The sequence below is a fragment of the Canis lupus genome, chromosome 12 (assembly GCF_011100685.1).
Source record: "Canis lupus familiaris isolate Mischka breed German Shepherd chromosome 12, alternate assembly UU_Cfam_GSD_1.0, whole genome shotgun sequence".
Lineage (NCBI taxonomy): Eukaryota > Metazoa > Chordata > Mammalia > Carnivora > Canidae > Canis > Canis lupus.
This window is the reverse complement of record NC_049233.1, coordinates 994,628-1,007,500: the sequence shown is the minus strand read 5'-3', so window position 1 is coordinate 1,007,500 and position 12,873 is coordinate 994,628. Positions and strand designations below refer to the sequence as shown.

The 12,873-nt window shown below is 53.9% G+C and overlaps 2 protein-coding genes across 2 annotated transcripts; one reads left to right on the top strand and one right to left on the bottom strand.

The window, feature by feature from the left end:
* The first annotated feature begins 1,784 nt into the window (after positions 1-1,784).
* LOC481709 (POU domain, class 5, transcription factor 1) lies at positions 1,785-6,746 on the top strand. The gene is made up of 5 exons (XM_038553312.1): positions 1,785-2,189; positions 4,975-5,095; positions 5,433-5,563; positions 5,901-6,059; positions 6,239-6,746. The coding sequence occupies exons 1-5, from the start codon at positions 1,785-1,787 to the stop codon at positions 6,503-6,505; spliced, it is 1,083 nt and encodes a 360-aa protein (XP_038409240.1). The 3' UTR covers positions 6,506-6,746.
* Positions 6,747-8,948: 2,202 nt separating this feature from the next.
* Positions 8,949-12,715, bottom strand: TCF19 (transcription factor 19). The gene is made up of 4 exons (XM_038553481.1): positions 12,628-12,715; positions 11,607-12,221; positions 9,998-10,553; positions 8,949-9,714 (listed from the first exon to the last, which is right to left on the bottom strand). The coding sequence occupies exons 2-4, from the start codon at positions 11,842-11,844 to the stop codon at positions 9,474-9,476; spliced, it is 1,035 nt and encodes a 344-aa protein (XP_038409409.1). The 5' UTR covers positions 11,845-12,221; positions 12,628-12,715; the 3' UTR covers positions 8,949-9,473.
* Positions 12,716-12,873: the final 158 nt, after the last annotated feature.

Sequence of the window (12,873 nt, the reverse complement as noted above, 5' to 3'; positions counted from 1 at the left end):
TTAGTTGTCCAAAAAATTCAGAGATGGGCACATGAACAGGGCTGTGTTATACAGGTCAGAAGAAAAAAGAAAAACAGGCTCAAAAGCCTTCTAGATACTGAGGTACAGACAGCAGGGCACTTTCAGGAGGGCCCCACCAGGATGCCTAGCCCCTCAGAATGCAGACACTGAGCCACTCGCCCCAGCAAACAACCACAGATGGGCCCAGCTGAAGACAGGCCTCAAAGTTGGCAGAGGTCAGTGTCCCTAAGCTCAGGATTCTCACCTCTCAAGCTGTGGGGAACTTTGATCCCATCTCCCAATTTACTCTAGAGCCTCCATTTAAGGCAGGTTTGGGGAGCAGACATCCTCCTTCATAGACAGGATGCCTGAGAGCTATTCTCTTGCAAACAGAATCAAGTACTAAGCCAACAGTATGGGCCCCCAGGACTGTCAGGAAGGCCCAGGAAAATAGACCCTGGGCGGGAGAGTTTAGGGCAGGCTTCCTGCACCCCCTCCCCAAATCGCTCTCCACCTCTTCAGCTTCTTTCAACCAGCCCCACTAAACAAAGTGCATCCCTTGGCCTGGGGCTCTGGGGGAGGGGTGGATGAGGAGGCTGGACGCCCCAGTCCTCCAGAGGAAGGGGAGCAGGATACCTAGGTTCTCAATGGGGGGCCCCGTCTGAGGCTCAGGCTTTGAGGGGATAGGGGGGTGGTGTTGCTGGAGTTCTTTTAGCTGCTTTGAGGGGGATTCTGTGGGGGGGGATTGGGGCTGGGGGTTGGGGGGCAGGAAGCTGACCCCAGGGGAGCCATCCAGGCCCATTCAAGGGTTGAGCACTTGTTTAGGGCTCGAGCTGCCCCCTCTGGGGACTGGGATTGTCCAACCAAGGCCATTGTGCTGCCCCCTTCCCCCAGTGCCTTCCAAGCTTCTTTGAACCTGAACTCAGATACTTTTTTTCTGCCCAGCTCTCTCCTTTGGCTCTCCTCAGCCAGGGCCTAGGGCTAGAGGAGGAACAGTCAACAACAGGGCTAGATATTTGGGTCTCTGATGGGAGACGAGGAACCAACCCGGTGTGGGGGTCTCCTTGTGGGGGGCCTGGGGTGTAAATGTGTCCAAGTGTTCTGTCTGCACAAAGGTTAGAGAATGTGGGCCCAGTCAGTCCAGAGTCTGGGCCTTAGAAGGGGAAGTGGAGGCCAGTCCCTGGGTCTGGTAGGTACGGGGCTCTGGGGCAGAAGACTCGAGGCACAGAAGGGAGGCCTTGCCTGGCAGCCTGCCCTTGTAGATGGGGTGGAATTCAGCTGGCTGGGCAGACGGCTACGGGGCATCTGTGGCTTTGGTGTCACGGAAGCTGGCCAGTAATTGGGATGGGAATGCCGAGGTGTGGGGCGGTTGGGAATGAGGGCTGTTAAGGAGTTGAGGGGTGGCTACAGTGGCTCCCCACGCAGGCACACTCCAGAGTGTTTAGGGGCTGAGAGGATGGCAGGGCCCAGTCAGGAGATGGTGCCAGAGTCTTTGGAGGGGGGTCCAGCACCTGGGCTCCTGAACAACAGGGAGGAGGTGTCCAGGCCACCCCACACGGCTCTGACCGGGTGCCTAGCTGGAGCGACCGACCACCGCCACCTTCAGGCCAGCGCCCTTGGCCTCAGTTTCTCCCACCCCCACCGCCCTGGTCCTCCACCCATCCAGGGGGCGGGGCCAGAGGTCAAGGCCAGTGGGTGGGATTGGGGAGGGAGAGAGGTGTTGAGCAGCCCTTAGGAGAGCCCTCATTTTTCCAGGCCCCCGGCTTGGGGCGCCTCTGTTCCCCATGGCGGGACACCTGGCTTCCGACTTGGCCTTCTCGCCCTCGCCGGGCGGTGGAGGCGACGGGCCGGGAGGGCCGGATCCCGGCTGGGGTGACCCCCGGGCCTGGCTGAGCTTCCCGGGGCCTCCGGGCGGGCCGGCCCTCGGGCCCGGGGTCGGACCTGGCGCCGAGGTGTGGGGGCTCCCCCCGTGCCCCCCGCCCTATGAGTTCTGCGGGGGGATGGCGTACTGTGGACCTCAGGTGGGAGTGGGGCTGCTGCCCCAAGGCGGCCTGGACACCTCCCAGCCGGAGGGCGAGCGGGGAGCCGGCCTGGAGGGCAGCTCCGAGGGGGCCTCCCCCGAGCCCTGCGCCGCCCCACCCGGGGTCGTGAAGCCGGACAAGGAGAAGCTGGAGCAAAACCCCGAGGAGGCGAGTGAGCTGCAGCCGGGCTGGGGCGCCGGGTTGGGGGGCGGCCGCGGGAGGCGGAGGCGGTGGCCTAGGCTCCTAGGCGCGGAGCGCGACAGGGGACCGGGCTGGGGCGGCCACCCGGGCAGAGAGGGGTGTGCGGCCTGAGAAGCCACAAGCAGAGCGCTGGGCAGCCCCGGGTCGGAAGCTGCCCCAGGCTGGCCTTGTCCCCCCACCCCCCTGCGCGTCTAGTAGCCCCTTCCCACTTCCAGGCCTGGCCTGACTGGGGTGGCATCACTCTGATGACCAGCCCAGTACCAGACCCAGCTTGGGGTTTGAGACCCTCTTCCCACCTTAACCCTTCTTGAAAATTTGATCCCTACGGGACTCAGGACCTTGGCCTTCGGGTTAAGTACGGCCTGAGGGTAAAAACCGTGCTTATCCTAGGGTTATTGTTCCTGCAAGTGTAGGGTGTGACTGATTTCTGCCAGAAGCTCCTGTTTGGGCTGTGTGTGGAAGCGTGGGGCTGGGTTTACCTGCCGTCAAGTTTAGGGCTTGCCTTCCCTTGACCTCTGCCTTGGGGCCAGTGAGTTACCATTACGCAAGTGCACCCCCTGGCACCCCCTCGTAGAGAACTTTAACTGATATCGGCCTTAATTCCGTAAGTTGTAAATGAGACAAAAACTGAAGTGGTGGATGTCCCCGCCAGGCCATTCCCCAAACGTAGGGTCTGCTGAGGGCCTGAAAGACTTATGTGTCCAGCCCTGGCCAAGGATTTTTCCTTTTTTAGAAGATTTTATTTATTTATTCATGAAAGACCTAGAGGCAGAGACCTGGGCAGAGGGAGAGGCAGGCTCCCTGTGGGGAGATTGTGATCCCAGGACCCCGGGATCACAATCTGAGCCAAAGGCAGACGCTCAACCACTGAGCCACCCAGGCGTCCCCCTGCCAAGGACTCTTAAGGATGTAGCTTCCAGCCCTCCAAAGAGACCAGTGTAAGCAATTAGAGATCAAGTACTAAGCCATTAGACCTCCCAGAAGGAGGTGCGAGCGCTTCAGCCAGCCGAGTCCTAGACTTTGTAGGAGGCGAGTGGGCCTTGAATGATAATGGATGCCAATTGTCCATTTCCTAAGTGCCTGGCTGTGTGCTCAGTGCCTACATCATTACCTCATTAACTGGCACAAAATCTCCCGGGGAGGCATTATTAGCCTGTTTCACGGGTCCTAACTACTAAATGATGAAGCTAGGATCTGAGCAGAGGTTACTGTATTTCAAATCCCCAAAGTAGGATTTGGACCTACTCCACTCCCCATCACCTAGCCATGATGGGGAGCGGAAGACATTTAAAGGTCTGAAGCATGAACTGAGCCGAAGTTGGCCTCTTTGAGCTTGATGGGATTGATCACCCTCGGAATACTTCTCAAAGCCTCCGGGACGTCACAGAAGTTTTAGCTGCTCTACTGGTCCCTTTGGCCACCTGCCCTCATTGGAGTGCCTGTCCATCACCTGCTCTGTCTACCTTAGTTTCCTCTCATCTACCTTCAAGCTCACATGCCTTGTAGACAGGACAACCACATTTTCTGTCTCCTGCTGGGATGGCGACATGAACTGCTCCACCCTATCTAACACCCAGCGGCTCAAGGCCCCAACCGGTTGTCCTCATTCCTTTCACATTCTACATCCCATCTTTTGGAAACTAAGCTATCTTTGCCTTGGAAATACACCCTGAAGCAATCACTACCGCCCTAGTCCCAGCCCCCCTGTCTATGGGGGGTAAGATGGGGTGGGATGCGGGAGGCAGGGGGGTGTTTACTGAAGTTGCCTCCTTAGTCTGATGTCAACATGTCAACTGGAGTGAACATTTCAAAATCAGATCATTTTACTCCACATCCATTCAGCAGCTCCCCGTTTCACGCACCACAGTATCCACAGAATCTACCCTACCCCCCCTTGGATTTCGTGAGCTCCTCTCATCCCTTCCCAGCCCTCAGCCTTTCACCCTGCACCACTCACCGCATGGGGTTGCTCGAGCATCACTTTCTTTTATTTAAAATTGTCCCCATGCCCATAATCTACCCTGCTGTACCTTTTCCCATAGTGCTTCTAACCTAGTAACATACTGCATAATTACTTGTCTCTCCATATTAGAATGGAAGCCCCTTGAGGCCAGGGCTTTCTGTCCAGTTGTGTAGCCACTGGTTTACAGAAAGAGCACTAAATCTGTTGAATTCATCAAGGAGAATGCCTGTATGTTGCAAAAAGATAGAGTAAAAATAAGGAATAGTTTGATTTTAAAAATGAGCACCAGCTGTCTACCTATCATTTAATTCACACCTTTTCAGAAATACATTTTGTTGTGTGTTTGTGTCTATGCATACCCTGTCCTACTCTGGAAGCACACTGGGGGAGAATATATTGAAATGACAATTAGAGACATGGTGCCCTTTACTTTGTCTAGTCTCAAAACCGCCTCAAGTTGGGGTCATACTCATAAAATCTTTTGTATTAGTGGGCTCACAGGCAGCAGCTCCCTTAATAACTGGATGGGTGTTTGCTCTCATGGAGGCCAGGGCCTGCCTTTCCGTCTGTGCATGCATGGAGCTCTGTGTGGACTGGATGCATTGTTTTCTGGGGTGAATGACGTTTGTAGATAGGTCATCACTAGATTTTTGGTGGATAATCTGGGTGCAGATACTCCATGGACCATTCCTTGAGGCCACAGTCAGGTTCTTGGGGTCCAGGTGGGAAGGGGGACGGACAAGTTACACACTTATGTTCTTATGTATCCTCTGCCTTTTTTGGATGCAGTCCCAAGACATCAAAGCCCTGCAGAAAGACCTGGAGCAATTTGCCAAGCTCCTGAAGCAGAAGAGGATCACCCTAGGATATACTCAGGCGGATGTGGGGCTCACCCTGGGGGTTCTCTTTGGTGGGTCTCCCTCAGTATTGTCCTGACCCACAGTACACAGGGAACACACCTCTGGAAGAACACGCCTGGGCTTGGGCTTTTCTTCCCACCAGGGGAGCAAGGGAAGGGTGTTTTGGGGGCAGGGGGCAGGGGCAGGCTTTACCTCCACACATGAAATAGGGTAGAGAGGGAGGGTAAAAAAAATACCTGGACCTTGAGTTCCCTGTGGGAAGAAGTAGAACCCTGGTGTGAGGTCTTGGGAGGGAAAAGATGGGGAGACCCTGGGTCTTGGGGTCCGGAAGTTACTGCCTCCTGCCTTCCTGCCTCACCTTGTATTTTTTTCAACTGGTCTCCCCAGGGAAGGTGTTCAGCCAAACAACCATCTGCCGTTTTGAGGCTCTGCAGCTCAGTTTCAAGAATATGTGTAAGCTGCGGCCCCTGCTGCAGAAGTGGGTGGAGGAAGCTGACAACAATGAAAATCTACAGGAGGTGAGGGTGGGGAGGGAGGCTCAGTGAACTGCCCCAGTCTCTTGGCCCAGTTTTCAATGCTTCTGTCCCTGGTTTGTCACTTTCCTTCTTGGGGGCAGTAATCCTCAGTGGGATGGAATAGAATTCCTTGGTTCTGTTGGGAAAGGGGTCCAGAACTGCCTTGTCTAGACCCACATTTCCAGGATTCTATTTCATACCATCTGTTGCTGGTGATCCATCTAGTCAGTGGGGACCCTTAGCAACGAGCTCTGGAGTCACTACCCTCATGGTGCTCAAGAGATCCAAAGCCTGCCATTCCATTTTCTCCTCCCTTGCCACTCACTCCCTATCTCCCCAGATATGCAAAGCAGAGACCCTCGTGCAGGCCCGAAAGAGAAAGCGAACAAGTATTGAGAACCGAGTGAGAGGCAACCTGGAGAACATGTTCCTGCAGTGCCCGAAGCCCACCCTGCAGCAGATCAGCCACATTGCCCAGCAGCTCGGCCTTGAGAAGGATGTGAGTGCCTTGTCCCTGTGTCCTCCAGTCTCCTCCCCCGTCACCACCTCCCTAGCTCTGCCTCGTGCCCTCCAACCGCTCTAGACCTGTTGGCTTTGGGTCAAATGACTAAGCAAAGCCAGCCCCATTTCCCTGAGCTTCAGATCAAGTGTCACTGTACCTCATGTCTTCCATCCCAGGTGGTCCGAGTGTGGTTCTGCAATCGTCGGCAGAAGGGCAAACGATCAAGCAGTGACTATTCACAACGAGAGGATTTTGAGGCTGCTGGGTCCCCTTTCTCAGGGGCACCAGTATCCTTTCCTCTGGCGCCAGGGCCCCATTTTGGTACCCCAGGCTATGGGGGCCCTCACTTCACTACGCTCTACTCCTCAGTCCCTCTCCCTGAGGGTGAAGGCTTTCCCTCTGTGTCTGTCACCACTCTGGGCTCTCCCATGCATTCAAATTGAGGTGCTGGCCCTTCCCAGGAATGGGGGCCAGAGGAAGAAGGAGCGCTAGGGAAGGAGAACCTGGGGTTTGTAGCAGGGCTTTGGGATTAAGTTCTTCATTCACTAAGAAAGGATCTGGGAACACAAAGGGTGTAGAGGCAGGGAGTTTCGGGGAGGGGGGTGGCTGGTTGGAGGAAAGGTGAAGTTCAAGGATGCTCTTGTTTTTAATCCCCACATCACTCATCACTTTCTTAAATAAAGAAGCCTGGGACACAGTAAGTAGATACTTTTGTCTTTGGTTTGTCCTCCTGTGGTTACTGAAGAGGGGTTGGGGATACCCAATAGTTAGATATAAATAGCTCTTAGATCCCACCTGAAACCAAGGTGCCATTCAAACTGCTTAGCCACAGGGTGTCCGAGGGAGAGCCGGTATTGGAACCCACTTACTTGGAGAGTGCCCCTATAAGTGAACTAGTTCTTCAGAGCCTGGGGAAATCTGAGTGGAATGCCTTATTTTTACTTTATTTTAGAGAGAGTGGGGATGGGGGTGGACAGGAGAAGCAGCCTGGAGACTCCTGGGACTCCATCCCAGGACCCTGAGATCACACAACCTGAGCTGAAATCAAGAGTCAAGCACTCACCTGACTGAGCCACCCAGGCATCCCTGGCATGCCTTATTTTTATAGCTCATTGCCTATTAGGACCTGGCTTTTTGCTTTCTTCTCTCTACTCTGGAAGTGTTCTTAGTGTTTTTATACTAAGGAATGATCTTTTTTTTTTTTAAATTTTTATTTATTTACTTATGATAGTCACAGAGAGAGAGAGAGAGAGAGGCAGAGACACAGGCAGAGGGAGAAGCAGGCTCCATGCACCGGAAGCCTGACGTGGGATTCGATCCTGGGTCTCCAGGATCGCGCCCTGGGCCAAAGGCAGGCGCTAAACCGCTGCGCCACCCAGGGATCCCTGATCTTTATTTTTATTTTTATTTTTTTTTTAATTTTTATTTATTTACTTATGATAGTCACAGAGAGAGAGAGAGAGAGGCAGAGACACAGGCAGAGGGAGAAGCAGGCTCCATGCATCGGGAGCCTGATATGGGATTCGATCCCGGGTCTCCAGGATCACGCCCTGGGCCAAAGGCAGGCGCCAAACCGCTGCGCCACCCAGGGATCCCAGGAATGATCTTTAGATACCTTTTTTCTGCTATTGCCCCAACTAGAAACTCCATCTTTGTTTTGTTGTATGCTTTGTTTTTTGTTTTGTTTTAATTTTTTAAAATTTTATTTATTTATGATAGTCAGAGAGAGAGAGAGAGAGAGAGAGAGATGCAGAGACATAGGCAGAGGGAGAAGCAGGCTCCATGCACCAGGAGCCTGATGTGGGATTCGATCCCGGGTCTCCAGGATCGCGCCCTGGGCCAAAGGCAGGCACTAAACCGCTGCGCCACCCAGGGATCCCCTGTTATATGCTTTGTTAATACCAAAGTCCATTTGGTTTCCACTTGAGGTTTTGGCCTAGTCTGTCCATGAGCAACTCCCCAAACCCCCATGTTTTTGTCCTGGCTCTGCCATTACTTAATTGGGGCTCTTGCCTGGAGCTGTTTTCTTGATGTGGGAAAAAACCAACCAAACCTTGGGCTGATTTAAGTAGGGATAGAAGGAAATGGACAAAGATTGCTAATAGGTCAACATAAAGCTTTCCTAGTAAGAGCTACACCATTGACAATATGTTGGCTTGGCTAACTGTAGATGGGTTAGGCTCATTCATGCTGAATAAAGTCAGTATCTGCTCTACCTGGGTACCAGGTTTTCTCTCTTCTATAATAGTACTGGTGAAATTTGTAAAGGTTCCACCATCCTCAAGAACTTGACCAAATTTCATCTACTTTAAGACAGTGGATCTATTTTTCTTTTAAACATTTTATTTATTCATAGAGAGAGAGAGGGGCAAAGACACAGGCAGAGGGAGAAGCAGGCTCCATGCAGGGAGCCTGATGTGGGACTCGATCCCGGATCTCTAGGATCACGCCCTGGGCTGGAGGCAGTGCTAAACCCGCTGAGCCACAAGGGCTTCCCTGTTTTTCCTTTAAAATAGGAACCTTAGGTACCTCTTTTCCATTCTCCCACCTCCAGCCCATTCTATTTCAAGTGAGCAGGTTCACATTTCTCTGTGCTTTGCTCATCTCTTCCCCTAAGAGTCAGTTAGTTGGGATCCCTGGGTGGCGCAGCAGTTTGGCGCCTGCCTTTGGCCCAGGGCGCGATCCTGGAGACCCAGGATCGAATCCCACATCAGGCTCCCGGTGCATGGAGCCTGCTTCTCCCTCTGCCTATGTCTCTGCCTCTCTCTCTCTCTCTTTCTCTGTGACTATTGTAAAAAAAAAAAAGTCAGTTAGTTTTCCAGACCATATCATTCTTTCAAGAACTGGAAAGCCAGGAGTGTCAGACCTAGAAAAAGAATAAATGTCTAGGATTCAATGAAGCTGCTTATTTATTTGGAAATAGAAGCAAAGCTCTGAAAAGCCAGTTCAAGATCATGGTCTGTCAGTGGTTTACCCACAATGTAAAAGCTTTGAGGTCATGTCTTGGGTTTTCCCAGTATGCCTTAGTGATGCCATCCAAGAACATTAAGCGCTTGTTTGTTCCAAGTCTGCCCAGGCATTGCCTCTGCAATTGACGGGTGCTCTGACCAGACACTCTAGTGCCTCTGACGACAAGGACCTACCTACAGCTTGTAATGGAATTTCCAGCTTGCAACTTCCGGAGGCAACAATATCTTTGGCAGGAAACCATCTCTTCTGTCACCTTGGCCATGAGGGCCTCTTCCAGCCTTGAATCAGTGTCCATAGCAATGGGCACGATCCCCTGTAGTCATTCCCTCCCAGGGAGGCAAGGGAAGATGGGAGCATTTCTTAGGATCCATCGGTGCTCCACTGTCTACCCCTGGCCTGGAGGTGCTGGCTCCCTGTCCTCTGGTACCCCGGTGGTGGGCCTTAAGTCTGGATGCCTACATGACACCCTGGGCACCGGAAGTCAGCCTCCCTGGCAGCCTGGATGCTGTAGCCAACACAGGCCACATGGAACCAGACATCACAACCGTCGCACTGAACCCAGGCAACTGTTTCTTCTTGGGGTAGGTAGCAACAAGTGGCTGCACAGGGCTCCTCGCCCCCAGCTGCAGGGGGAGCCCTGGGAGTGCTCACTGGGTGCTTCCAAGGGCATCCACGTCGATTGCTGAAGAAAGTGACACAGAAAATCAGGGTCACTAGAAACCTGTAGTAGCCTAGAACTTTCCCCTGGGTAATCCTAGAGGGAACTTAGATAGACTCACTGGACCAGTGGTGAACCTCAACAGTAGAGCTAACCCAGGTCTTGCCAATTCAACATCTGTTCCACCTCTGTCCACCTCCTATTCCCATCCCCATTCCTATCCCCAGAGCAGAGGGCCACCTTCCAGCCCAGGGCACTAAAAAAGAATAAAAAAGGAATTAAAATTGAGAAAGTTCTCTCCACTTACCCAGCAGGTGTCTGTGGGGTTGTCTCTACACGGAGTTTCTTTCTGGGCTCCATAAAGACTGGGGGAGCCTCAGGAATCTCTCCCTCATCATCCAGCTCTGCCAACACTCGGTGAGCTGATTTCCTCCGATTTCTTGGGGGTGGGTCAGAAGGGGTACTCCCCACCTCCCTAGGAGGAGTGGGAACAGGCAGTTTCTGTGGCCCACCCCCACTCCGGGAAAAGGTGAGGGGAAGGGGTCTGAGCTTGCTGAGACTACCGATGGAATTGAGGATCAACGTGGCTTTCGGGGAAGGGGAAAGGGTGCTGAGGGGGCGCTTTGGGGCCCCTTGTGGGGGCAGCATAGGCTGGAAGCCAGTCCCAGTTCCCTCTTCACCACTAGACCTCGGGATGGTAATGGCCGCAAAATCTTGAGGTTTGACTCGGACTTGTTGAAACATGAAGTAGAACTCTGAAGGGCTGGTTCCTGGGGGCCCTTCAGGGCCAAAAGTCACAAGGTCTCCATCACTCAACTCCAGCCTGTGACCCCTTGGGAGTCGGACATTATTGACCAGAGTCCCTGTTGATGGCAGGGCACCAGACAGATACAGAGAATGACAAAAACAGAAATGACCAGAGTCAGGAGAGGAGAAATCTGGCCTCCTTCGCTTTTCTGGGGAACATGAGGGAGGAGAACATGACACTTGTCATCAACTTCTCAACACCTGAAGTCCCTCGGCAGGTGACACCAGATATTAAGCTCCTAGTGAGTTGAGAACAAGTTTATTTTTTATGCCGTCCCACAAGGCATATGGAAGGAATGGACTCCTTCCCTCACTCTGCTGAGGTGCCATCCTCAGACATGTTTCTCACCCAGCTCTAACACAAAAACAGTTAATGGCATACCATGGACTGTCTGGGTTGAGATCTTGGCTCTATCTTACCAGCTATGTCACCTGAAAATTAAGCTATGCTTAATGTTTGTTGTCTGTAAAATGGGGACTGTATTAGTGTTCACCGACATTCGATGCGCTTAGAACAGTACCTGGTGCCCACAGTAAGCACTAAATGAATGTTGGCTCCTATAGTTAACCTAATCTCCCCAACACTCCTGAAACCGACCTTACAAAGCCTTACATTATACCTATGAGGAACTCGAGACCCAGAGACGTGAAGGGACAGCAGCAAAGCCCAGGCCTTCTGAGGTTGACTACAAATGCCTGCCAGTCAAGGAGCAAGACCTATGCCCTGATCATTCAAACATAATGCAACATATAACCGCCTTCAGACAAAAACAAGGTGCCTCAACAAATTTGGAAACTGAGTCATCTGAGTTTGGCTCCCAAGGCCCCAGATCATCCCCACTATGATACTTCCCTGATGATGGCAGGCCCTGCATCTACCTCCCAGCCCCTGTTTAGATGCTTCCAGCTAGGCAGCGACCATTGGGGGCCAGTCCCACAGAGAGCTTCTGACACTGCACACCTTGAGTGGGAAGATGCAGGTCAAGACAACTGTCCATCCAATCTGATAGGGCGTTTGGGAGGCAGGCAGGGTCCCTGTGAAGCCCCTTGATCATTCCAGCCCAGAACTGCAATTGCCCAGGTGCAAGGCTGCCCTGCTTGCTGCTCACCTTGGCTGCTATGGTCCTCCAGGCTGACCCTCCAGTCATCACCCCGGCGCTCAGCGTGCAGCTCCGCATGGACTCCAGAGATGAGGCCAGGCTCCCTCTGGGGCTGCAGGGCCACATCACACAGGTCGGCCCTACAGCCCAAGCGATAAGTGCAGCCAGCCCCGTTAGGGGGGTGGAAGGTGTAGAGATCACCACCCCTGCCTCCTCCTATGCGCAGGAGCTGGAAGCAGGGCAGCATGGGTGGTGCCCTCTCTGCACCACTTCTTCCACTTCAGGAGTCTATCACCTGTCCCACACCAGAGCCATGCACGCTGCCCTAAGTTCACTTTCTGTCTGATGCAAATTTGAGCTGTGCTTTGTGCTTTTTTTCAACTTTGAGCACAGGCTTGAATTTGTACCAGGGATCAGTGGTAAAACTCAGAGGAGAACCCAGGCCTGAGTAGTGCAACTTCAGAGTGCAGGGCGCCTAGGCACGGGATACAAACAAAACTGTCAAGCAGCTTTGCAACCGAAGAATTCGGGGAAGGTCCCAGTGCAGCGCAGAGAGGAACACGTCCTGTGGCACCTTGGTGGAGCCGGATCCTCAGGCTGCCCCAGGTATTCAGGAGACTCAATCTGTGCAAGGCAACAACACATTAGGCGCCTCCCAGGGAAATGCAGTCTGTAGATGGGTGTATGGGATTCCTGCTCTGTACCACACTACCTTGTCACCTCTGTAATTTGTAGAAAAGAAGCTTCCTATCAGACTTGCTTATCCAAATCGAGTAACCGTCCTGCTCGCCCGCGCCGCCTCGCCCTTCAGGCCAATCCCTCTCACAACCAGTTCCCTTTAACCCCAGCGGGAGGCGAATCCACTGTCCCCCAACAGACAGTGAAGACGGTCCCTCGGTTCTCCAGCAAAGCGAAGCTAAGCCCCGGCTTCCCGGCTTCTCCGGGCGCGGCGCAAAGGGGAAGGGGCTCCCGCGGTCAGGCAGGGCCGCCCCAGGCCTTCCCTCCCGTGCCCGGCCTGGTGCCCACCTACCGCGAGCAGCCTCCACGTGCCGTCCCCCGCAGGCAGTGCCCGAGCTCGCGCGCGGCCGCCGGGTGACAGCGGGGAGGCCGGGGGGGGGGGGGGGGGCGTGGCCTCCGCGCGCGGGCAGCGCCTGGCCCGCCTTCCGAGTTCCCGGGCCCGAGCTCGGAGCGACGAGCCCCCACCGGCCCTCCTGGTTGGCCGCTTCCGTTGCCCCCCGCCGCTCCATTGGCCGGCGCTCTGGAGAGCTCCGATTTC